Source organism: Dromiciops gliroides, chromosome 3 (genome assembly GCF_019393635.1).
Source record: "Dromiciops gliroides isolate mDroGli1 chromosome 3, mDroGli1.pri, whole genome shotgun sequence".
Lineage (NCBI taxonomy): Eukaryota > Metazoa > Chordata > Mammalia > Microbiotheria > Microbiotheriidae > Dromiciops > Dromiciops gliroides.
The window spans coordinates 260956193-260979754 of record NC_057863.1 but is presented as its reverse complement, the minus strand read 5'-3'; the positions used below and the strand labels follow the sequence as shown (position 1 = coordinate 260979754).

The 23562-nt window shown below is 37.1% G+C and overlaps 1 protein-coding gene across 1 annotated transcript in view; it reads left to right on the top strand.

Annotated features, from left to right (window-relative positions):
- Positions 1–5491: 5491 nt before the first annotated feature.
- UBASH3A (ubiquitin associated and SH3 domain containing A) overlaps positions 5492–23562 on the top strand; it is a 104536-nt gene continuing 86465 nt past the window's right edge. Inside the window, exons 1-2 of the mRNA XM_043996378.1 lie at positions 5492–5620; positions 9198–9251. Of these exons, the coding sequence (XP_043852313.1) occupies positions 5508–5620; positions 9198–9251 (167 nt within the window). The 5' untranslated portion in view covers positions 5492–5507. The remainder of the gene's footprint in view (positions 5621–9197; positions 9252–23562) is intronic.

Here is a 23562-nt window from a genome sequence, read left to right as displayed (position 1 = left end):
TCATCCTGTTTGTCATTTCCTGTAGCACAAGACCATTCCACTACAATCATATAACACAGCTTTTTCCATCATTCCTCAATTGATGGACATTCCCTTGATTCTCAATTCTTAGCCTCCACCAGGAGTTGCTATAAATATTTTTTGTACAATTTTCCCCCCTTTTCTCTTTTTCACGATTACTATTGTTAACTGTTTCCCTTCCATCCCATTCCCTTCCCCATGATATTTATTCTATTATCCATCTTCTTTCATCCTATCACTCTTCAAAAGGGATTTGCTTCTGTCCGTCCCCTCCCCCACTCTGCCCTTCCTTCTTTTGCCCCTCTCTCTTGATCCCCTTCCCCTCCTATTTTGCTGCAGGGTTAGAGAGATTACTCCACCCAATCGAGTGTGTACATTATTCCCTCCTTGAACCAATTCTAATGAGATTGAGGTCTTTGAGCCAATTTTGATGAGTGTTAGGCTCATTTACTGCTAAAATTAAATAGATTACTACACCCAGTTGGGTGTGTCTGTTAGACCCTCCTTGAGGCAGCTCTGATGAGTTTAAGATCTTTGAGCCTTTTCTAATGAGTGTAAAATTCATTTACTGCCCTGATCCTCTCCCATCTCTTCCCCCATTCCATAAGCCTTTTCCTATTACTTTCATGTAGGATTTCGCTTCTGCCCTTCCTCCTCCCCCAGTGAATTCCCTTTACCCCTCAATTTAACCCTAAAGATGCTATCATCTAGCTAAGTGACACAGTGGACAAATCATCATCCCTGGACCCAGGGGGATCCTAGCCAAAACCCGGCTTCAGACACAAGACAGTTGCCCACTGTACAACCCCAGGTATGTCCCCCAGCTCCAATTTTTTATGGTTCTCTAGGGTCTTGTATTTGAAAGTCAAATTTGGCATTCACTTCAGGTCTTTTCATCACAAATATCTGAAAGTCTTCTTTTTCATTAAAGTCCCATTTTTTCTGCTGAAAGATTACACTGAGTTTTGCTGGGTAGGTGATTCTTGGTTGTAATCCCATTTCCTTTGCCCTTTGGAATATCATATTCCATGCCCTCCAGTCCTTTAATGTAGAAGCTGCTAGATCTTGTGCTATCCTGACTGGGGCCCCACAGTACTTGAATTCTTTCTTTTTGGCAGCTTGCAATATTTTCTCCTTGACCTGAGAGCTCTGGAATTTGGCTATAATATTCCTAGGAGTTTTCTTTTGGGGATCTCTTTCTGGAGGTGAGCGGTGGATTCTTTCAATTTCTATTTTACCTTCTGCTTCTAGAATTTCAGGGCAATTTTCCCTGAGAATATCTTGGAAGATGGTGTCTAAGCTCTTTCCTTGATCATGGTTTTCAGGTAGACCAATAATTTTCAAATGATCTCTCCTGGACCTATTTTCCAGGTCAGCAGTTTTTCCCAGAAGATATTTCACATTGCCCTCTATTTTTTTATTCATTTGGATTTGCTTTATTGTGTCTTGGTTTCTCATAAAGTCACTGGCTTCCATTTGTTCAATCCTAATTCTTAGGCAATTATTTTCATCAGAGAGCTTTTGTACCTCCTTTTCCATTTGGCTTTTCAAGCTGTTGACTTTTTTCTGATGTCTTTCCTGCATCACCCTCATTTCTCTTTCCATTTTTTCGTCTACCTCTCTAACTTTATCTTCAAAGTCCTTTTTGAGCACCCCTATGGCCTGAGACCAATTCATATTTTTCTTGGGAGCTTTAGATATAGAGGCCTTGATGTTGACATCTTCCTCTGAGGGTGCCCCTTGGTCTTCCTTGTTACTGAAGAAACTTTCTATGGTCCTCACCTTTCTCTGCTCATCTTGCCTTTCTTTTACTTGACTTTTAGCTCCTTAAAGTGGGGCACTGTCTCCAGGCTGCAGTATCCCAAGCTTAATAAGTCCCAGGTGGTATGATTTAAGGAGAATCAGGTTCTTCCCTCACCTGGCCTGTTTCCTGGTCCTAGATGACCCCAGACCAACTTGCTAATCAACCAGCTTTGTGTGTTGTGGTTGTCAGCTCAGATGAGCCTGTGCCCCTCCCCCACCTGGGCCACTGCTACTCGCGCCTACCTCCTGGTTCTCAGCAGGGGTGTAAAATCCAAGTTCTGCCTTAGCACCAGCATAGACCCTCCCTCTCTCCCCTGCCCAGGGCTCAGCCCACTCACCAGACTGTGAGCTTAGTTCCAGACGACACTGGTGCTTCAGCTGATTCAGAGGCTCTGGGGGTCTCCTTCTCTGGTGAGGACTTCCTGAGACTGGATCTGTGTCAGGGTGACTGTGGGGTTGGGCCCGACTCCTGTATCAGCACAGCAGCTCCCTCCTTCTGACCTTTCAAGCCATTCTTGGTTAGAAGATGATTTCAGCACATTCTTCTGTGAGTTTTGCTGCTCAGGGCATTTTCCTATGGCGTTATTTGGATGTTTTTTGGAGCGATTGTGTCATGAGTTTGGGAGCTCACTGCCTTTCCTCCACCATCTTGGCTCCTATATAGACTTCTTTTTGTGTCTGCAAAATAGGTGAGGCAATTTTCCTTAATTGTCCTTTCCCCTCTATCACTAATGTATTTCTCTTCCCCTCTCCATTCTTCTCTTAATGTCATTAAGATAATACATTGACTCCTCGACCTTTTCTTTTTGTTTGTTTGTTCATTTGTTTGGGGGGTTTTTTGGTGAGGCAATTGGGGTTAAGTGACTTGACTAGGGTCACACAGCTAGTAAGTGTTAAGTGTCTGAGGCCGGATTTGAACTCAGGTACTCCTGACTCCAGGGCCGGTGCTCTATCCACTGTGCCACCTAGCTGCCCCTTTTATGATCTTTTGAAACATGATGTTTAAGTTCTATTTTTTGTCATGATCAGATAATCCAATAATTCCCATTTTTTTCTCCTTGATCTGTTTTCCAGGTCATTTGTTTTTGCTCTAATATATGCCAATTCTTCTTCTTTCAGTCTTTTGACTTTGTTTTAATATTTCTTGTTGATTGGTTTCTATACTGTCCACTCTAATTTTCAGAAAGTTTGTTGCTTAGCTAAATCTTTGTACTTCTTGTGACAAGCTATTAATTCAATTTATACTTCTTTCTTCCATGGAAATGTTCTTCCTTCAGCTCCATAGTTTCATTTATATTTTTTTTTAATTTAACTTTTTTAACTCTTGCTTTATCTTTTCCAAGAATCATAGTTGATTTTCTACCTACATGTTTTGTAGGTGATTTAGAGTCATTGTCATCTTCTCTACTTGTGTTTGGAGCATCCCTGTCACTATACTAGCTTTTTATGGCATCATTCTTATTTGTTTCTTTGTTCAGTTAACAACTTTGGTCAAGTTGCAGGATATAAAATAAATCCACATAAATCATCTGCATTTCTATATGACCAACAATGCCCAGCAGCAAGAGATAGAAAGAGAAATTCCATTTAAAATTACTGTAGACAACATAAAATATTTGGGAATCTATCTGCCAAGACAAACCCAGGAACTATGTGAACACAATTACAAAACACTTTTCATACAAATAAAATCAGATCAAAATAATTGGAAAAATATCAATTGCTCATGGATAGGTTGAACTAATATAATAATATGACAGTTTTACCTAAATTAATTTACTTATTCAGTGCTGTACCAATCAGATTACCTAGAAATTATTTTATAGAGCTAGAAAAAATAATAACAAAATTCATTTGGAAGAACAAACGGTCAAGAATATCAAGGGTACTGAGGAAAACTGCATAGGAAGGTATGCTAGCCATACCAAATCTAAAACTATACTATAAAGTGGCAGTACTGGCTAAGAAATAGAGTGGTGGATCAGTGGAATAGGTTAGGCACAGGAGACACAGTAGTAAATTACTACAGAAATCTACCGTTTGTCTGTTTGCTTGCTTGTTTACTCATTCTTCCAACCTACTTCCTGACTCACAACTTAATGTTAAGATTGGACTCTACAGCACTTGGAGGAAAGATCTGTGCTGCTCCTGCTGCTGCTTTCTTTGGGCATTACATGTGTTATTTCAGGATATCAGGGAAAGCTCAGGCTGGGTACTTGCAAACTTTTAGTATTCCAAAGTGATCTGATCCAGGACAAAACACAATTGCTGTTCACCCTGGTTTGAGCTCTACAAGTCCCTAAACTGTGTTTAAGTCTGAGAAACAGTAGACTGCTGTAGAATTCAGCCTCTATCATCTAGCTAGAAATCTTTGCTGGTTCTGAGTGACAGAAATCTAATCTTCCCTTTATTTTCTGCCCTGGTTAATTTTCTGTGGATTTCAGTCAGGGCTAGAATCTCAACCTGAAATGTTGCTAAGCTCCTGGAGTCCAAGCCACCCAGCTGCTGCTTGCTTCTAAAATTGCTCCTTTTAAAATACAACTGGGGGGAGGGGGGGAGCAGTTAGGTGGCTCAGTAGATAAGGCACTGGCCCTGGATTCAGGAGGACCTGAGTTCAAATCTGGCCTCAGACACTTGACACTTGCTAACTGTGTGACCCTGGGCAAGTCACTTAACCCCCATTGCCTCACCAAAAAAAAAAAAATACAACCTAGGGCCTATAACTGTTCCACACCCCAGAATACTACCTCTGGGTCATATCTCCTCTTCAGTCTGCCCTGAGTCTTTGACCTGGAACTGAATAGAAAGTGGCAATTTGCCAGTTAACACGTATTCTCACACTATCCACAAGTTTAGGCCCCTGGATCTGGGGACACTTTTTGACCTGGTGCATTGCCTCTCCCTGCACTAGAATGCTCCATACATTCTGGCTCTCATCAGACTTTGTCACCAGAGTCCACAGACTTCTCTGTATGTCCTCTATGCTGCCCTGAGCTTTAGAAATGATCCCCTGGGGCTTTTTCTAGGATTTCATAATCAAGACTTTGGTACATTTTCTTGATATGTTTGGAGGAATATGGGGGAAGGGGGTAGCTTGCTGTGCTTCTTATTACTCTGCCATCTTGGATCCGCTCCAGAATATTAACTTCTAAGGTGATATGCAATAAATATGAATTCAATCTCTTAAAGCTGAAAATAATTCATAAAAAATATATTTAATAAGAGAATCTCATACCTCAAATTTGTTTCATGCAGTGGGAAACTGACATTTATTTTCAGGCAAGTACGGTTAATTAAATCAACTGGCTATGAGATGACTTTCAAAAAAAAGTCACACCATAAACATGGAAGAAACAAACAAATTTGGAAGTGATTGCTACAACTATTTAGTTGTCTTTCTTCCAAACAGGTTTCCCTGGCACGAGTGTGACTGAACAACGAGAGTCTCTATGGACTTGTTCAAGTAAAAGCATGTAGTAGGAAGAAAAAAAAAAATAAGAATTCATACTACTTAAGTGCCTAGAGGAAACCACCATCCTGCAAACAGGATGTCAGCTTTGTCAGAGAGATCACAAGTAGATGTAGGGTTTGGTCTTAACAACCTCAATCTTTCTTCCCTTGTAAAACTAAATTTACTGATTTTAGTCTGTCAGGCATACCTATTTAACTGGGGGTAGGAAAGCATGGCTACTAAAGAAACTCAGCTCTACACAAAGATCTCTAAGAAGCTTAAGGACCAAATCACCTTCCCTTTTTTGGAAGCACTTCTGGCTATGGGGTTCCCAGCACACACAGCGTGAGTACTCTTTTCTAGACATTTTGCTTTTGATATGCCTGAAGGTTTGCCTTGGAGAACCTGTAACTTTGAGCTCTTTGAAATTCAAGCCTCAAGCATCTGTTACTACCACTTTCTCATTCTCGGCTTATATCTCAAGCTTGAAATTCTTCCTCCAGAAATTTAACTGAAGATTAGACTTTTCATTTTCTTTAAAAAGAAAACAACATTCTTTAAAGTTTTGGGGATTTTTTGGGGGAGGTAAATATTTTGAATACATGCTCCAGGTAACTCAGAAATAGTTTGCTTAATGCTTAATTATAATGTGAAATGTTTGTGTGTCAAGGAGTATGATATTAATCCATAAACAAGAATTTATTGAGTGTCTACTATATGTCTCAACAATGTGGGAAATATTAGGTTTTATTAACTACCAAGGTAAAGTAGTAAATAGGTTTGTGTATAGCTAAGTTTACTAGTGAATGGAATGATCATATGTTTCTTAGGTTCCTTCTTCACCATCTGCCATGTCAATATGCTTTCTATCAAAAAGTTATAAATTATTAACATGCATTTTGCAGAAAAGAAAACCGAGGCACTGTTATCACCAATGATTCATTATTTATCAGATACTCTGTGATTCAATTTAGATTAAGGCTTCTGTGTTAAACTGACTTCAGGGTTCATTAGAAAGAATATGTTTTCAGATCCATAATTACCAGGATGAAAAGTTCTATAAATTGTACTGCTAGGGCACAAGGAGGTTTTGGCTAGAGACAAATTTTTAAAAATGAAATCTTGACATTAAAATAGGATAATTTGGATGAAATAACCTTTTGTGCTCAATGCTTTTTTCCCTAAACTGAATTATAATCATTATCATTTTAATCATCCAAACACTATTTTCTATGCTAGATAGTATGCTGAGAAGTGATTTATTTCAACAAACATTTCAACAACATTTCTCATTTAGACCACAAATAAGTCTTTTATTTTTGTTTTGGTTGTTAGTTGTTGGGCTAGCGTAATTTGGCAAATAATGGTTTCCAACATAGATGACCTCTTTCTCAGTGACAAATATCCTGACTTCTGCCTTAGGAAGAGGCAACATTGTATGGTGGATAGAATGTTGGCTTGGAGTAAGAAAGACCATTGGCTCAAATTCTGCCTGACATTCAGCAGCTGTTTGACCTCAAGCAAGAGTCACCCAGCCTCAATGAATAAATGAGTTAGCATTTATTTATATGAGCATTTATCTTTTCATCCCACTGTACCTCTCCCCCTACCTCCAGCAAAACAAATTCATACATTGGCTATGTCCAACTGTATGTCTCATTCTTTATTTTGAATCCATCTCAACAAACACTTAATAAGCATCTAATAGTGCAGAATTCAGAATATTTCTTGCAGAAAATATAAAAATAAACATTTAACATCTCAAACTCAACTTGCTCAAAATAAAACTCATCTTTCCCACAAAATACGCCCCTTTTCTGAAATTTCTTCTTTCTGCCAAGGTCACCAACATTCTTTTAGTTATTCTTGGTGTTATTCTTTACTCCACTTTATTTTGTCCCTTCTCCACCTGACCTCTTTCATTCCATCCAATTAACTGCAAAATTTTGTCCTTTTCAGCTCCCCAGGAATTCTCACATATGTTCCTTTATCTCTATTGTCATAGCCACTACCCTGGTACAGGCCCTTGTCACCTCTGGCCTAGTCTAAAATTAAATTAGTCTCTCTACCTTAAGTGTTTCCCCACTCCAACGCATTCTCCAACCAGCTGCCAAAGTGATTTTCTGAAAGCACAAGTATGACCATGCCACACCCATAATAATAAATTTCAGGACCTTTAGGATAAAGCATAGACTCCTCTGATTAGCCTTTAAAGCACTTCATGACCAAAATCCAATGTACCAAGGTTTTCCAACCTTGTATACATTATCCTCTTTCTCTCACTGCATGTTCTAGCCTGACTTCGGAAAAGTTGATTTATAATAACTAGAGATTAAGCCATAGTTTTCTGGAAATTAAGTCCAACCCAAACTCTCCTAGAAGTATGGTCTGACATTAGTTCAGAAGCCATTCCAAATCAGTGCCATTCTAGACCAGTATTCCTATGGCTAGAAGAAAATGATATGAGTTTTCAAGGATAGAAAAGCCTTTTGTAATTCATTCAGCAGCTGAGTTTCCTTAAGAAAAGATTTAGTTTCTCTTTGTAATATTTATTGACCCCACTTGCTTTTCCAGGGTTGTCGGAGACAGAACAAAACGTTATTAATGATATCTATAGATCATTATTTGTGAAGCACTATTTTCTCTTTCAACAAAATAATTGTATAGATATAATGAACACATTTTCAGGAATTTTTACAAAAAAGAGTTGAGTGGTAAATGGTTGGTTAGTTGGTTGGTTGTTGTCCTTCATTCTCAAAGAAGATCAAAATGACATCACTAATATTAGAGTTAAGTTACAGTTTGTCCAACTATAGCTGATCAGACTAATACAAGCTCAGAGTGCTCTACCAAAGTCGGGCACAAATAATCTATGTGAATATTTGGGTTCAATTTTTAAAATTTGTACATCTCACGTTTCTTTTGAGCTACTTCAATTCTGCTTTGCTTATAGAGCACAGCTCCTTCTCTGATGAGGACACACCATGCTGAGCTGTCCTGTGCCAGTGTCTCCTATGTCATGCAATCAATTCCAAAGTTCTTAAGAGAGCCCTTGAGAGTGTCCTTATATCAATTTTTCTGACCACCATTTGAGCACTTACCTGTTGTGAATTCTCCATAAAATAGTCTTTTAGGCAAGTATATGTTTGGAATTCAAACAATGTGGCCAGTCTATCCGAGTTTCGCTCTCTTCAGTAGGGTTTGAATGCTTGGCAGTTTAGTTCAAGAGAGGACCTGAGTATCAGGTATCTTATCCTGCGAGGTGAGCTTCAAAATCTTAATAAAACAATCAGGTGGAAAATAAACCAATACATGGTATAACTGTATAGGCTTTTACAATAGTGTACCCACTATGGAATTTGTGATCTTTATAATAAGAAATAGCTTGATTTGTTATTATCACTTCCATACCTCCCTCACTCTACCATATACCTCTTATTTATTATATAAATAAGCATTGTACAATATACATTACAAAAAATGCATTAAAAGGTGAGTATGGATGCATTTTCATGAGTAATCACAGTGTTCTTTTATTCTACAATTCTCCATATCTTGGGCCTCTCCATTTTTTGTGACTTATTTTGTAGTTCTTATTAATTTGATGAATTTTTATTACATTCCAATAATTAATGGGGATGATTATAGAATATTTGAAAACTATTTATAACACATGAACTATATAAGTATAAATGAGGTCATAGTTTCCATTTATATCCATCTCATTTCTGGATTTTTAAACTTAGTTCTAAAAAATCGTGGCTTGGGGCCTAGATTTGATAAATGGTTTCTTGGTTCCATTTTGTTTGTGTCTTTAAAAGACTTAGTGACAACTGTAAAAGATCATTAGGATGTTACTTATTTTTCTTTTCATTTGTGTGTCTTTAAGTCTTGAGCTATGGTCTATGTTACATTTCCACAGACAAAAGGCACTAGCAGCTACGGGAAGAAGGACAGTAGAAGAGGCATCAGAATGGTGAGTAAATTTGGATTTTGGGTTGAATTTGTGGCAATTTGAATGGTTCTTCTCTCCCCTCTTAGAACTCCTATATTCCAGCAAAATGTTTATTAAACTCTCAGTTGCATAGAGTACTAGGCTATGTGTTCATAAGTAAAAATAAAATAAACTATACACTAAAAGTTAATATGTATCAAATAGGAGACAGAAAAAAATTAAGTGGCCAGGTTTTTAAAAATAGAACATAGTCATTTGCATAGCAAAAATTATACTCAACTTTTGTTCTTAAGGAAGGAAAATGATCATCTATAAGTTTCTTTTAGAATGGTTTTTATATCTATATATAAGAAAAACATGCAAATTTTTAGTTTTTTTTGGTAGTTAGTCAGCTTAAAGAAGTTTTGTATATTATAAATTGTGCCCCCACTTTGCATTTTTAATCATTTGTAAAAAATTGCTTTCTGTCATTTTATTATATCATTTTATTATGATCAAAAGCATATATGTGTGTATCCATGTATACTCACTACTAATCTGAAGCTATTAATTAGTTTAACTAGTTTATTTGCTGATTCCCTAGCATTTTCTAAATATTCCATTACATTGCCTAAAAGTAGGAGTTATTGTGCCCTTGCTTTATTCATATCCTTATTGAGAAAGCTTCTAGATTCTAGTATTCTTTATCATAAATAGTGCTAGGAACACACACAGTTACATATACATTTATTTATTAATTTGGAAGTAATATAGTCAAAAGGATGAAAATTAAAATTTGTGCAGAGTATATTTGGTATTGTATTATTAATAGCACTGTTTACAAATGATAAATACTAGGAATTTTCCTATTGTAAACACAGGAAAAGCAAGGATATCTCCTCTCCTCTCTTTTCTTAAAAGTTCTAGAAATGCTAGCTATAGTAATAAAATGAGAGCTGAAATTAAAAGGATAAACATAAATATGGAGATAAAATTTTCCCTCTCTAGAGAATCAACAAAGAAACTAATTGACATGATTAATAGATTCAGAATGGTAACAGAATACAAAATAAATCCACAAACATAATAAATATTTATATACAGTATTAATAGTAGCTGGGAGGAAGTGATGCTTAGAAAAAATCCATTCAAAAACGTAGGAATTTGGGGCAGCTAGGTGGCGTGGTGGATAGAGCACCGGCCCTGGAGTCAGGAAGACCTGAGTTCAAATCCAGCCTCGGACACTTAACACTTACTAGCTGTGTGACCCTGGGCAAGTCACTTAACCCCCATTGCCTCACCAAAACAAAAATGGGGGGCATCTAGGTGGCGCAGTGGATAGAGCACTGGCCTTGGATTCAGGAGGACCTGAGTTCAAATCCAGCCTCAGACACTTGACACTTAACTAGCTGTGTGACCCTGGGCAAGTCACTTAACCCTCATTGTCCTGCAAAAATTTAAACAAACAAACAAATAAACAAACAAAAAGCCTAGGAATTCATAAAATGCCTAGAAATTAATATGTCTAGATATATGAAAGATTTATATAAGTACAATTTTACAGAAATAAAGGAAGACTAAAGTTATTGGAGTAATAGCCAATGCTTGTAGTTGAGCCATATCTATATCATAAAATGATGATAATATAACACCTAATTTACAGATTTCTTGCCATCACCATCAAATTGCAGTATAAAATTAGATTGAAAACAAAATTCATTTGGAAGAAAAATAGGTTGAGATCTAAAGTGGAATAATGAAAAAAAGTGGGAATGAAGGGAAAAATTAGAAAAAAATGAAATTTAGAAATTATCAGGCTTCACATTATATCATAAAGTAGCAATCATTAAAACTATTTCAGGGGGTAGCTAGGTGGCGCAGTGGATAAAGCACCAGCCCTGGATTCAGGAGGACCTGAGCTCAAATCCGGATTCAGACACTTAACACTTACTAGCTGTGTGACCCTGGGCAAGTCACTTAACCCTCATTGCCCCACCCCCAAAAAACCTATTTGATATTCAGGTTTCCAACCATACTACAAAGCCATAATCATCAATACAGTTTGGTACTGGGTAAGAAATAAAGAACTTGATGAATGAAATGGAATAGGTACAAAATATATGGAAGCAAATGAGCACAGTAACCTAGAGCTTGATAAACCCAAAGATGCCAGTTGTTGGGTCAAGAACTTACTCTTTGACAAAAACTATCAGAAAAAGTAGGAAGCAGTCTGGCAGAAACTAAATATAGATCAACATCTCAGAACACATACTAAGAGAACCTCCAAAGACTTGTGACTTAGTCATAAAAGATGACATTGTAAACAAATTAGAGGAGAATGGAATAAATTACTTTTCAGACCTATGGAAAGGAGAAAAATTCATGACTAAACAAAAGACAGAGAGGTAACATGGACAATTTTGATTACATAAAACTAAAATGCTTTTAGACAAACAAAAATAATTCAGCCCCAGTTAGAAAAAAAGCAGGGGGGGAGCTCTTTGAAGCAAGTTTATCTTATAAAGGTCTCATTTCTAAAATATATAAGAAATTGATTCAAATTTATATGAGTCATTCCCTAATTTTAAAATGGTCAAAATATACAAATAGAGGAAGAAAACCAAGTTATGAATGGCCATATGAAAAACGTTCTAAATCACTTATTATTAGAAAACTGAAAATTAAAATAACTCTGATGTACCACCTCACATTCATCTGATTGGCAAAGATGACAGTAAAAGAAAAATGAGTAATGCTAGAGGAGCTGTGGAAAAACAGATCTATTAATGTATGTTTGCTGGACTTGTGAACTGATCTACCTATTCTGGAAGGGAACTTGTAACTAGGCTCCAAATGTAATGAAACTGTACCTACCCTTTGACCCAGTTATACTGCTACTACATCTGTACCCCAAAGAGATCGATGAAAGGAAAAGAACCCACATGTATAAACATATTTGTAGAAGCTCTTTTGTGGTAGCAAAGAATTAGAAACTAAGTGGATACACTATTCCAGTGATTGATAAACTCCAGAATATAACTTATTAAGAAATTGATTTTGAAGTTCTGGGAAAACTGAAAAGGAGTTTGGCAAAAATTTTATGACATATGCCACAATTAGCTCCAAAGAAGTACAACCCTAATATAAATGGTCACTTTTTTAAAATTACAAAACAGGAGGAGATATGTTTCATAGCTATGGCTAGGGAAAGAATTCTTTAAAAAATTTTAACAATGGGGCAGCTAGGTGGCCCAGTGGATAGAGCACCAGTCAGTCCTGGAGTCAAGAGTACCTGAGTTCAAATTGGGCCTCAGACACTTAACACTTACTAGCTGTGTGGCCCTGGGCAAGTCATTTAACCCCAATTGCCTCACTGAAAACAAACAAACAAAAAACCACAAAGGAAAAGTTGTTCATAAAATAGAAAAGATAAAAGTTCAATTATATAAAATTTAAAAGCTTTTGCATAAGCTAAGTCCATGTAGATAGACTAAAAAGAGAAACTATCAAGCAGAAAAAGGTATCTTTCAATCAAATCACACCAATAAAAGACTAATAACTAAGATAAAAAGAAAGACACAAATATACAACTGAGCCCTTTTATAATAGATAAGTTGTCAAAGGATGTGAAAAGGTTTCAAAAAAATAAATCATTATAGGACAGCAACCTACAAATCATTAATAAAAAATGTAACAAAACAATTCTGAGTGTCAACCTCATACTCTCATATGTCACCTCATACAGAACTAAGTCACTACACTCCGGTGATTCAGGCTTGTGGTTAGAATGCAACAAGATACTTTTAGATAAGAAAATTCTATGACAACAATTTAATAACAATCAAAAAGATATAATTTGGGGCAGCTAGGTGGCACAGTGGATAGAGCACCAGCCCTGAATTCAGGAGAACCTGAGTTCAAATCTGGCCTCAGATACTTAACACTTACAGGCTGTGTGACCCTGGGCAAGTCACTTAACCCCAATTGCTGTGCAAAAAAAAAAATTTTTTTTAAGATATAATTTCAAGGTTAAAAATTTTTCAGATAAAATGTATATTCCCTTAGCCCTTCATATTTACCATGACAGTTGGCCACATTAGGTCAAAAAGGCATTCATTCTAAATGGGCAGTGGAAATTCTACTAAACCTTCAATATTAATTCCCCATACACTGTGTTTTTCATGCCTAAAAGAAGTGAAAGTAATGATGATGCCAAGAACAGCCTTTCTGCCACCTTAAAGTGAAACCAAATAAGTCTACATAAAACAAATGCTGCTCTACCACAACCTAGACCTTGGGAATATGATCCCAAAAATCTTTAAGGAGACCTTCCACCACTAAAATAATCTTAAAGCAATATTAACATAATAGTGGGCAGGTAAGTTGCACAATGCCATTCCTTGAGTCAGGAAGACCCATCTTTCTAAGTTCAAATCTGGTCTCAGATACTTAGCAGCTGTTTGACCCAAGACAAGTCAGTTAAACCTGTTTACCTCAGTTTCCTCACTTATAAAATGAGCAGGAGGGGGCAGCTAGGTGGCACAGTGGATAGAGCACTGGCCCTGGATTCAGGAGGATCTGAGTTCAAATCTGCCTCAGACACTTGACACTTACTAGCTGTGTGACCCTAGGCAAGTCACTTAACCCCAATTGCCTCACAATAAAAAAATAAATAAAAAATAAAATGAGGAGGAGAAGGAAATGGCAAATCAATCCAGTATGTTTGCCAAGAAAATCTGAACTGGAATCACGGATACAAATGAAAATGACTGAACAACAACAAAAACATAAATAACTGAAGAAAAATATTCATTGATTTTAAATATTTTTTTAAAAAAACAAAAACAAAAGATAATACAGTCTTCTAAAAAGGTACAACTCATGCAGTGAGGATAATTTGAAGGGCAGAATAGAGCAGATCTCCTGCTATTAAAACAAAAATGATGATCAGTAATAGCATCAGGAACATCAATGATACCTACAACGCTATCACCAGTACCCATAACAAATTTTGAAAAGACAATTTCACTTCCTATATACCACAATAATTCCACCCCTTAACATTTCCAAAGCCTTCAGAAGAACATGTCTAAATCATCTTTGAAGAAAGAAAACCTGCCAATTAAGAGGTAGTAAAACCATTTAAATTAGACATTATAGAAAACTTTTTGATCCTACTGGTTATCAGTCCTTATCATAGGTGAGGGATATTTTTTTGTGACACTCCCCACTTTGTGTTCCCTCATGAATCAGGTAGAACCTACCCCTCCCTTTGCATACATGGCAGGAAAGGGGTGGAATATGAAATCTATCCCCTATAACAGACCTCTGAGAGATTCCCTCCTTTCTTCTGTGAGAGGTGGGTAGAAAAGTTCACTTCTCCTCTTGTTACCAGAAAGCAAGACTTTCCCAACAATGCCACCCATTGTTCCCTCCAAGTCCTCACTTGGGATTCCCCTGGCAGCCACATGGAGAGGCCAAGCAGTGCTAGATTACAAGTAACATCAGACAGTCAGTCTGCCTTTTGCCACCATTCATGCCAGCGCTGATTCTCCTGCTTAGGTGTTTTTAGCACTAGGACCAATTCTGAGAGCTCTCTGCTCTCCTGCAGCCTGCTACTCTCAGTAGAGCCCTCATCTCTGTCTGCCAGCCACTACTACTGGGGTCCACAGCAGATTAAGACCCAATCTTCCAGAATTAATTGCTACTCCTCCGTGCCATAGCCCATATGCTGTCTCGGGTACAACCAATGTTCCCCTTGAGTCTTTCTTCCTATGCTGGGGTCAGAAGCTATATGTCAGAATGCTGCTGTGACTTGCCAGTCCTCCATAGTTGGAGTATATTATGAAGTATGTGGCCCCTTCCTCTAATTGGCTCGTTCCTCTAAGAACCTCCATTTTAAGGAAAAATCCCAGGCCAGACATGTCTTCATTCCTTTTCAGGATCTACTTCTGACTCTTCATCCTAGAAGAGCACTCTACTCCTGGACTTCATACTGAAGGTATACTCCCTCCTGCAGCCCCTTCTTCTGATTGGCTGGTTACTACCAGAATCTCCACTTTAAGGAAAAAGCCCAGACTCAATTGTGTCATCACTCCTCTCCAAGCTCCACGCCTGACTCTCTAGCTCTCTAGACTTTCTTTGCTAGGATCACATGAATCTCTCTCTCTCTCTCTCTCTCTCTCTCTCACACACACACACACAGAAGCACATACTTCTTTTAAGAAGAAAAAAGGACAGTTGCAAATCATGGGTACTGATGTTTCTTTTGCATGTTGAACCATGTCATTTTTTTTTTCTAGTGAGGCAATTGGGGTTAAGTGACTTGCCCAGGCTCACACAGCTAGTAATTGTTAAGTGTCTGAGGTCAGATTTGAACTCAGGTCCTCCTGACTCCAGGGCTGGTGCTCTATCCACTGCGCCATCTAGCTGCCCCAAACCATGTCATTTTTAAAGAGTTTTTTTAAAGCCTACTGCTATCTGAACCCTAAAACCTCCCTTTACTTTATTAATTTGGAATTCACACGCCCTTCTGAACTGGAATTTTGGCTAAATCTGGATTCCATCCCTGATGGAATATGTAAACATGATAAGAGTCTTCCTCATTGCTATTTCGGTACTTTATTTCCCTTGATCTTGGAGGGGGTTTGTGGAGTGTAAGCTTAATGTGTGTCATGGCAGCACAGAATCTGTGATCTTAACCTACTATAGCAGAGGCATAAGGTCCAGAATGACAGAAGTGCTGTTGTGCTATCTTTTGCCCTGGTCAGACCCTATATGAAATTCATGAGTTCAGCTCAAGATGCCATGTTTTAGCTTTAGGTTTCCTATAAGAAAGGATTTCCTAATGATTAGAGTTCTCAAAAAGTAAAATGAATTATCTCAGGAGCTATTGGATTCCCCTTAACTCAAGGTTTTCATGTAGAATCTGGATTACCTTTTGTTATGGATACTTTAGTGGGGATTCCTGGCTTGATTAGATGACTTCTGAAGTTCCCTTCAACTGTAGGAGGCATGATCACATATCCAGGATTCTTACTCTTGTTCATGTGAATTAAGGGATGCTTTTTTGCTCACATTTATCTTCTCAAAAGAAGCAACATTTTTTAAGCTCAGTTGTCTTAAATTCACAAAAATAACTTTATTATTCTCATCATGAGTAATCAAGAATTAACCTATCTACAAAATAGGAAATGAGAGTCCCTTTCATTTAGTGGAAGGACCCAGGGACACTGAGCCAAGAATCCTAGAGTTGTATCCCATCGCTGTCACTAATGAGATGCATGATGGCCTTTATGGGCTTCGGTTTCCTCCTCTATAAAATGAGGAGATTGGATTTAGTAGTCTCTAAGGATTCTTCCAGCTTTTAAATGTGTGTGTGTGTGTGTGTGTGTACACATCAACATACAGTCACAGTATCTGTAAAGAAGAAATATTGTTTAGGTATAGATTTGGCTGGCAGTCCTTTGAAATATTTCCTCTATTCTGAAATTCTCTACTTCTCTTGCCTTCAGCTAGAGTTCTTCTTGGTCTTTTCTAGCCACTGAGGTCATTGATGTTCTGCCCCAACTGAATCACAGCAGCCTTGTAGGTCTGAGTTCTCCTGTCTTTGCAAGTCCCAGGTTTTTAACTGGACCCTATTCTAATAGTTCTAACCCTTAGCTCTTGCTTCTCTTAGTTAATCCATTTCTGTTTCTCCCCTATCTTAATGTTCAAACCTATCTCCTTTTTCCTTCTTATTGATCAACTGAGGCCCCAATCCTATTAAGAGAGTCACTAAATTTCCCTTATTCTCAGGACTGCTTAAATAATGTCATATATGTTAAAGTTGGAAAGAACCTTAATAATCTCTAGGTGGCCCAGTGGAAAGGACAATTAATAGCTATGTGACCCTGGGCAAGTTACCTAACCTCTGCCTAGAGCATATGTCATTATGCCCCTTTCAGAGGAAGACACTGATGCTTAGAGATATGAAATGGCTCACCTAAGATCAGATAGTTAATGAGAAAATACAGACCCAGGTCTCCTGACCCCATACTCAGCATGCTTATCATTATATCAAGGATGTTGTAGAGTATATAAATTCATGTTACAGACAGAGGTTAGACTGAATTGCTTCTAAGGTCCTTTAAAACGCTAAGATTCTATATTTAACCTAAAGTCATTATAAGAGATTGATTAACATATTTGCTTCAGACAATTATGGGAAGTTCAACACAATTCACAAAACTGTTGAAACTTTAAATGCTAAAGGATCACAGAAGTCATTGAATCTTACTATATTTTGAATTTTGTCAAATTTGTGGGAATTTATTTTTCTCTGCTTATATGAGTACCTATATGATATCCTTGATTTTGCCTCTTGACCTATGAAACTAAGAAAATTTTACTATATGAACCTATTTACTATCTAGTCCTTCCCAGAAAAATTTGCTGACTCTTGTTTTAGGCTAATACATGCACTCTGCTTACAATATACAAACATTAACCATTTATGTCGAGGTAGAGGAGGGCACATAGGACCCAAATCCTAGTGGTGCCTTTTACTAGAAGTTCCTGAAATTTATTTTTTAGAAATCAGAGTTAATAGTTCAGAAGGAGTCAATCGGTCAATAAATATTCCCAAGTGCCTACTATGTGCCAGGTGCTAGAGTAAGAAATGAATTTTTTCTTTTAAAAATGTTTTCATTTGTTTTAATTAGGCAAAATCTGTCTTCTCACCCTACCACACCAAAAGTTCCCAACTGTGAACCCCAAAAAACCTCAAACTCATTACAAACCTGTATAATCAATCAAAACAAATTTACACATTAGCCATACATGGGGGAGGGGGAGTAAGGTCTTCTTGTGAGTCCTTCACCTCTCTAACAAGTGATGGTTATCATGTTTCATCATTATCTTCTGAAATTATGGTTGATCATTATGTTAAAAGAGTTCAGCATATTAATATTCATCACATTTATATACCATAATTTGTTCATTCCCTAATTTATGGACACTCCTCCAGATTTCCATTATTTGCTACTTCAAAAAGAGCTATTAAAGTTATACATGCTTGGGCGGCTAGGTGGCGCAGTGGATAAAGCACTGGCCCTGGTTTCAGGAGTTCCTGAGTTCAAATCCAGCCTCAAACACTTGACACTAGCTGTGTGACCTTGGGCAAGTCACTTAAGCCCCATTGCCCTGCCAAAAACAAAACAAAACAAAAGTTATACATGCTTAAAATTTGTTTTGGTTAAGACTAATCTACCTTAATCTACCCTTCCTACTCCCCCTCCCCATTCCCCTTTTCCATCCAATTTCCCAGTTGAATGAAATGTATTTCTTTGCCCAACTCTGTGTGTGTGTATTCTTCCTTCTTTTGACCAGTTCATATAAGAATGTAATTCAAGTATCAACACCTGCCCCCAACCCCTCTTCCTTGTATGTATAAATGTCCACTTGTATACTCTGATTATGTGAGATAATTTTCTCTAACATTCTTTTCCACTCCCCCTTCTTTCACCTCCTCCCTCCCATGTGTTCTCTGTTCTTTCAGTTTTTAAGACCATCAAGACATAATAGAAGTATTCCCTTTATTCAGTCCTTTTCAGCCCTGCCCAACTCTTCATGACCCTATTTGGGTTTTTTTGGCAAAGATACAAAAGTGGTTTTCCTTTTCCTTCTCCAGCTCATTTTATAGATGAGGAAACTGAGGCAAACAGGGTTAAGTGATTCGCCCAGGGTCAAACAGTTAATATATGTATGAGACCAGATTTGAATTCACAAAGAGTCTTCCTCACTCCAAGGGCAGCAGTCTATCCACTGTACCATGTTGCTGCTCCTTTGACTTCATTAAGGCCCTACTAACTGTTGAGCTCCATGAGAACAGAAACAATGTCAAATATACTTTTTCTTCACATAGTAAGGGCTTGGTAAATGTTTATTGAATTTGTTGACACCTGTTCATTAGGCAGAAAGTTTCCCAGTTTCTGGAAGTGGTATGCTACTTAAATTAACCCTTTAAGTCCCTGGGAAAATCTAGGTGCCTTTTTTTAAGTAGTCTGGGTGGTTATGTCTAGTTTCCAATGCTCAAATACTGGAAAGTTACTTAATTGATGTAGATGTTGTCTCCAATAATACATATTATATATAATCATGTCCATGTTTTCTCATATATTTGTTAAAAAGAAGGTAGTCTCTTCAATGACATTAGGAGTCACTTTAGGTGCCAAATCAATGTTTTTATGAAGATGACAAGCTTTTTATACTCTAAAAAGAGCTTGGTCCAACAGTTAGGCATCCTGGGGTTCTGGATAAATGGTGTAGCTTTTAGGGTATTTAAACACTTTGTACTTACTTTTACTTAATTAGTAGTAAACACTTTAGCTTAAAACCTATAATTATATCAATGGTCCTAATGTGTATTTAATCTTTCCTAACTCAAATTATTTGCATGTACCTCTCTTCACTTCTACCAAATTTTAAATTCCTTGAGTATTTTATTCATCTTTATATTCTCCCACAGCATGTAGTGCTTCATCAATAATTTGTTCAATCAAATATCCCTAAAAGTATATCATTTAGATACCAATTATAGGCTATGCTTAGATTTTTTTACAAGTCAGATTTGGAGAATAAAGTATGGCTTCAAATAGAACCAATATGTACAAACACATTAATTGGTTTTTTTTTAATTATTCTTTCCCTGAAGTTTGTTACCACTGTCAATCATTTCCAACTACCAGCCAATCAGGTAGCAAGTCTGAGAAAGTTAGTGCTAGGATGGGAAGATATGAAAAGATTGCCCTCAAAAAGTCAGAGAATAGTAGAACTGAACCATTCCTTTAAGAATATATTCTTGGGGGGCAGATAGATGGCACAGTGGATAGAGCACCGGCCCTGGATTCAGGAGTACCTGAGTTCAAATCCGGCCTCAGGCACTTAAACACTTACTAGCTGTGTGACCCTGGGCAAGTTGCTTAACCCCAACTGCCTCACTAAAAATATATATATATATATATATAATATATTCTTGGAGCAGCTCTGTGGCACAACAGATAAAGCACCAGTCCTGGATTCAGGAGGACCTGAGTTCAAATCCGGCCTCAGACACTTGACACTTACTAGTTGTGTGACCCTGGGCAAGTCACTTAACCCCCATTGCCTCACCAAAAAAAAAAAATGTAAATAAGAATATATTCTTGTCTACCAAAAAAATTGAGGCCAAGATAGGTGAAACAACTTTCCAAAGTTGTCCACTGAGTTCCAAAGACATTTTGAGAAGCAAGTGCCAAAGTAATCATCTCTTTTACATTTTCTCAAAGGACTGTTCAGCAAATAAGACACTGATAAATGTTAGGGAACAGGAAACTGACCATGGCAAAGAAAGATTGAATTCAAGTCCTTCCTCTGAAGCATATTGGCTGTGTGACACTGAACATCATATTCTATGCCCCAGGCAACTCTCTAAGACTTTAAGTTGAAAAACAGTTATTGATTTGCATTGGCAGAGAGGATTTAGGAAATTGAGAGGTGCTTACACCAATAAAATCAGAAATCCAGGGCAAAAAAGGAATGGGAAACTAGTAAACATTATTATTTCTGCTTACAGTAGCAGTTTCCTGTTACCTATTACTTGACCCTTTCATTGCTTGAGGGTAGGGCTGGGCAAAAGTATTTGCTATCAATATTTGGTTTGCTAACTCACTGTACAAACAGGCAAGTCACTTCATGTCTCTGAAATTTAGTTTCCTTATTTGCCTAATGAGAAGAATGGATTAGATGATCTTTAAAGTCCCAATTCTAAATTATGTGATCTTACAACATTCCAGAGTTGTGTAATCTAAGTTGCTCTTATAGAGGACTGGGTGGAGAAAATATTAATATCATGTCAAATACAAAAACTCTTGGCCTGGTTTCATGGGAGTTTATTAAATCTGCTTTGTGAGGACCATATTGCCCTGCTCTAACAATTGATTTATTATTAAAATAAAGACAAAGAAAGTGTTTTATATTTGAGTCAAGAATCAATTTTCAGGGGTAAATGAGAAAGCCTGAAAAGTATCTGAGTTAAATATGCTTTAAATTTAAACTCTCAAGGTAGAAGTAAACATACTGTTTAGACAAAGTTCACTTAAAAATAACTTCAATTTGTCATGTGAACAACAAGATTGAAGAACAGACATTTTCTCTGATCCCACACAATATCTCAAACTTTTCCAAAACACAAAATTTATGTCAAAGATAAAGCAGATTCAGCTATCTCCAAATTCTCTGAGATTCATAACCTATAAGAAGATTTTTAAAAATGAACTGATGCTCACTGACCCTGAGTTTACTCAGCAACCCTCTCCCACTTCCCACACTACTAATAGCGAGGCTGCACTAGCAGACTCAAGGACAGACATAGACTTACAAAGAAATTCACACCTACACCCTAGTCCCTCCTTTTTCTTTCAAGTGCAGTGAAGACCCTAGCTATGGAAATTTGCCCTGGCCACAACAGACAGGTGACCACTGTTCTTTAAACGCAAATGCCAACTAAAGCCCACAACCCTGTAACACCAGTGCTGCAAAGCTCTAAATTTTGTTGTGGAAGCCAACAAGCCTATAAAACCAACAGAGTCTGGAGCCAGGCCAACCACCTCATAAAGACAAAAAAGCCAATGCCAGGACAGACAATCCTGTAGCAATAGCAGTGTAAAGATCTGGACTTCTGGTACTGTGCCAAAAAAACTAAGGAATAGAGTGAGTAGGACAGGACCACAAGATAGAACATTATGTATGGAAGGGGCTATGAAGTACTCCATTAAGCCTGAGGGAAAGAGTACAGCATCTAGTGGAACCAGTTCTGATCATCTGAAGTCATTTGGGGCAAAGACCTAGGTTGGTGAACTTTGAATTACTTACTGTAAGAGAAAACTAAGATGCTCTGAGATCCAGCCCCCAAGGAAACCATAATTAGAGAAGAGTCAGAGAGTTAGTGATAGGGAAAATGGGGGAAGGGGGAGAGAGGAGAAAGACCAAATATATCAGGAAGAATAAAACTCAAAAACCTTGAACATAAACAGATAAATCTACAGGAAAAACAGTATTAGCAGAAGGAAGTATGACCTCCAGATCTAGTAAACAAGTTCAGGCATCTATGAATGGCATCTACACAATAAAGGAAAATGATTCAACACTTGATGAGACCCTGTAGAATTTGAGGAAAATATTGAAGCACAATATACTATTCCTGAGTGGTTCAAAAGAGAAATGAGAATTATGAAAGCAGAATTTATGGCATGTACAGCAAAAATAATGGGTAGACTAGAAAAAATGGAATCTGCAATGAAAAGTCTTACCACAGAATTAAAAGAGAAAGCAATTAATTGTGAATATAAATACATATAAATGAAGGACAATCTAGAAGAAAAGCAAAAAAAAAAAACCCCAAAAACATTAAAATTAAAAGAAAATTTTCCTCTGGGTCGAATGTGTAGAGACAACCTTAGGTTCATAGTTCTCTCAGAATACCACAACAGGACAAAAAACTAAACACCATAATTCAGGAAAAAATAGAAGACAACTATCCAAAACTTCTGAACATAGAAAATGAAATTCTAATTGAAAGAATTCATAGGTTACCTACAAAAAAAGGCAAAAACCCTGAGATACACAGTGGATCAATTTAAAAATTCATTTAAGAAAAAAAAATAATTTTTTCCAGGCTTCAAGACTACTTGAAGGAGAGGAGAAGAAGAGACAATCAACTTGACTAGAGAGGAAAAAAGAGGGGGAAGAATTATATAACCAGATAAAAGCAGAGGGAAAAAATGAAATAATAAACAAAACCCAAAGGGCAACAAATGAGATGAGGGGATAAGGGATAGAGGAGAGAGAGCCAGTGGGAAAAGAGACTACTTAAAAACAATCTTAAAGTAATTGAAACAACATAATACTGTATTTACAACAGAAGAGAGAAAAACCATAACTTAAAAAATAACTCAATATTAGAGACATATGGAGGAAAATATAAACCTAAGCAACATAGTTTTCAATGTGAATGGATTAAACATTCCAATACAATAAAAAGAAAAATGGTAGATTGGATTAAAAAAAAACATGCAATCTGTTGATCATAAGAAACTCATTTAAAAAATAAAAACCTACACAAAATAAAACTGAGAGGATGGGGGGGGGAAACTATTATGTATTCAGGGAATCCAAAAAATATCAGGAGTTGCCTTCATGGTTTCAGAGCAAAAACAAACATTCAAAGAATAAAAAAGAATAAACAGGGATGAAAGGAACCATAGACAACAAGTCAATATCAATAATAAATGTATATGCTCCAAATATCTTAGCATTCAACTTCATAAAGTAAACA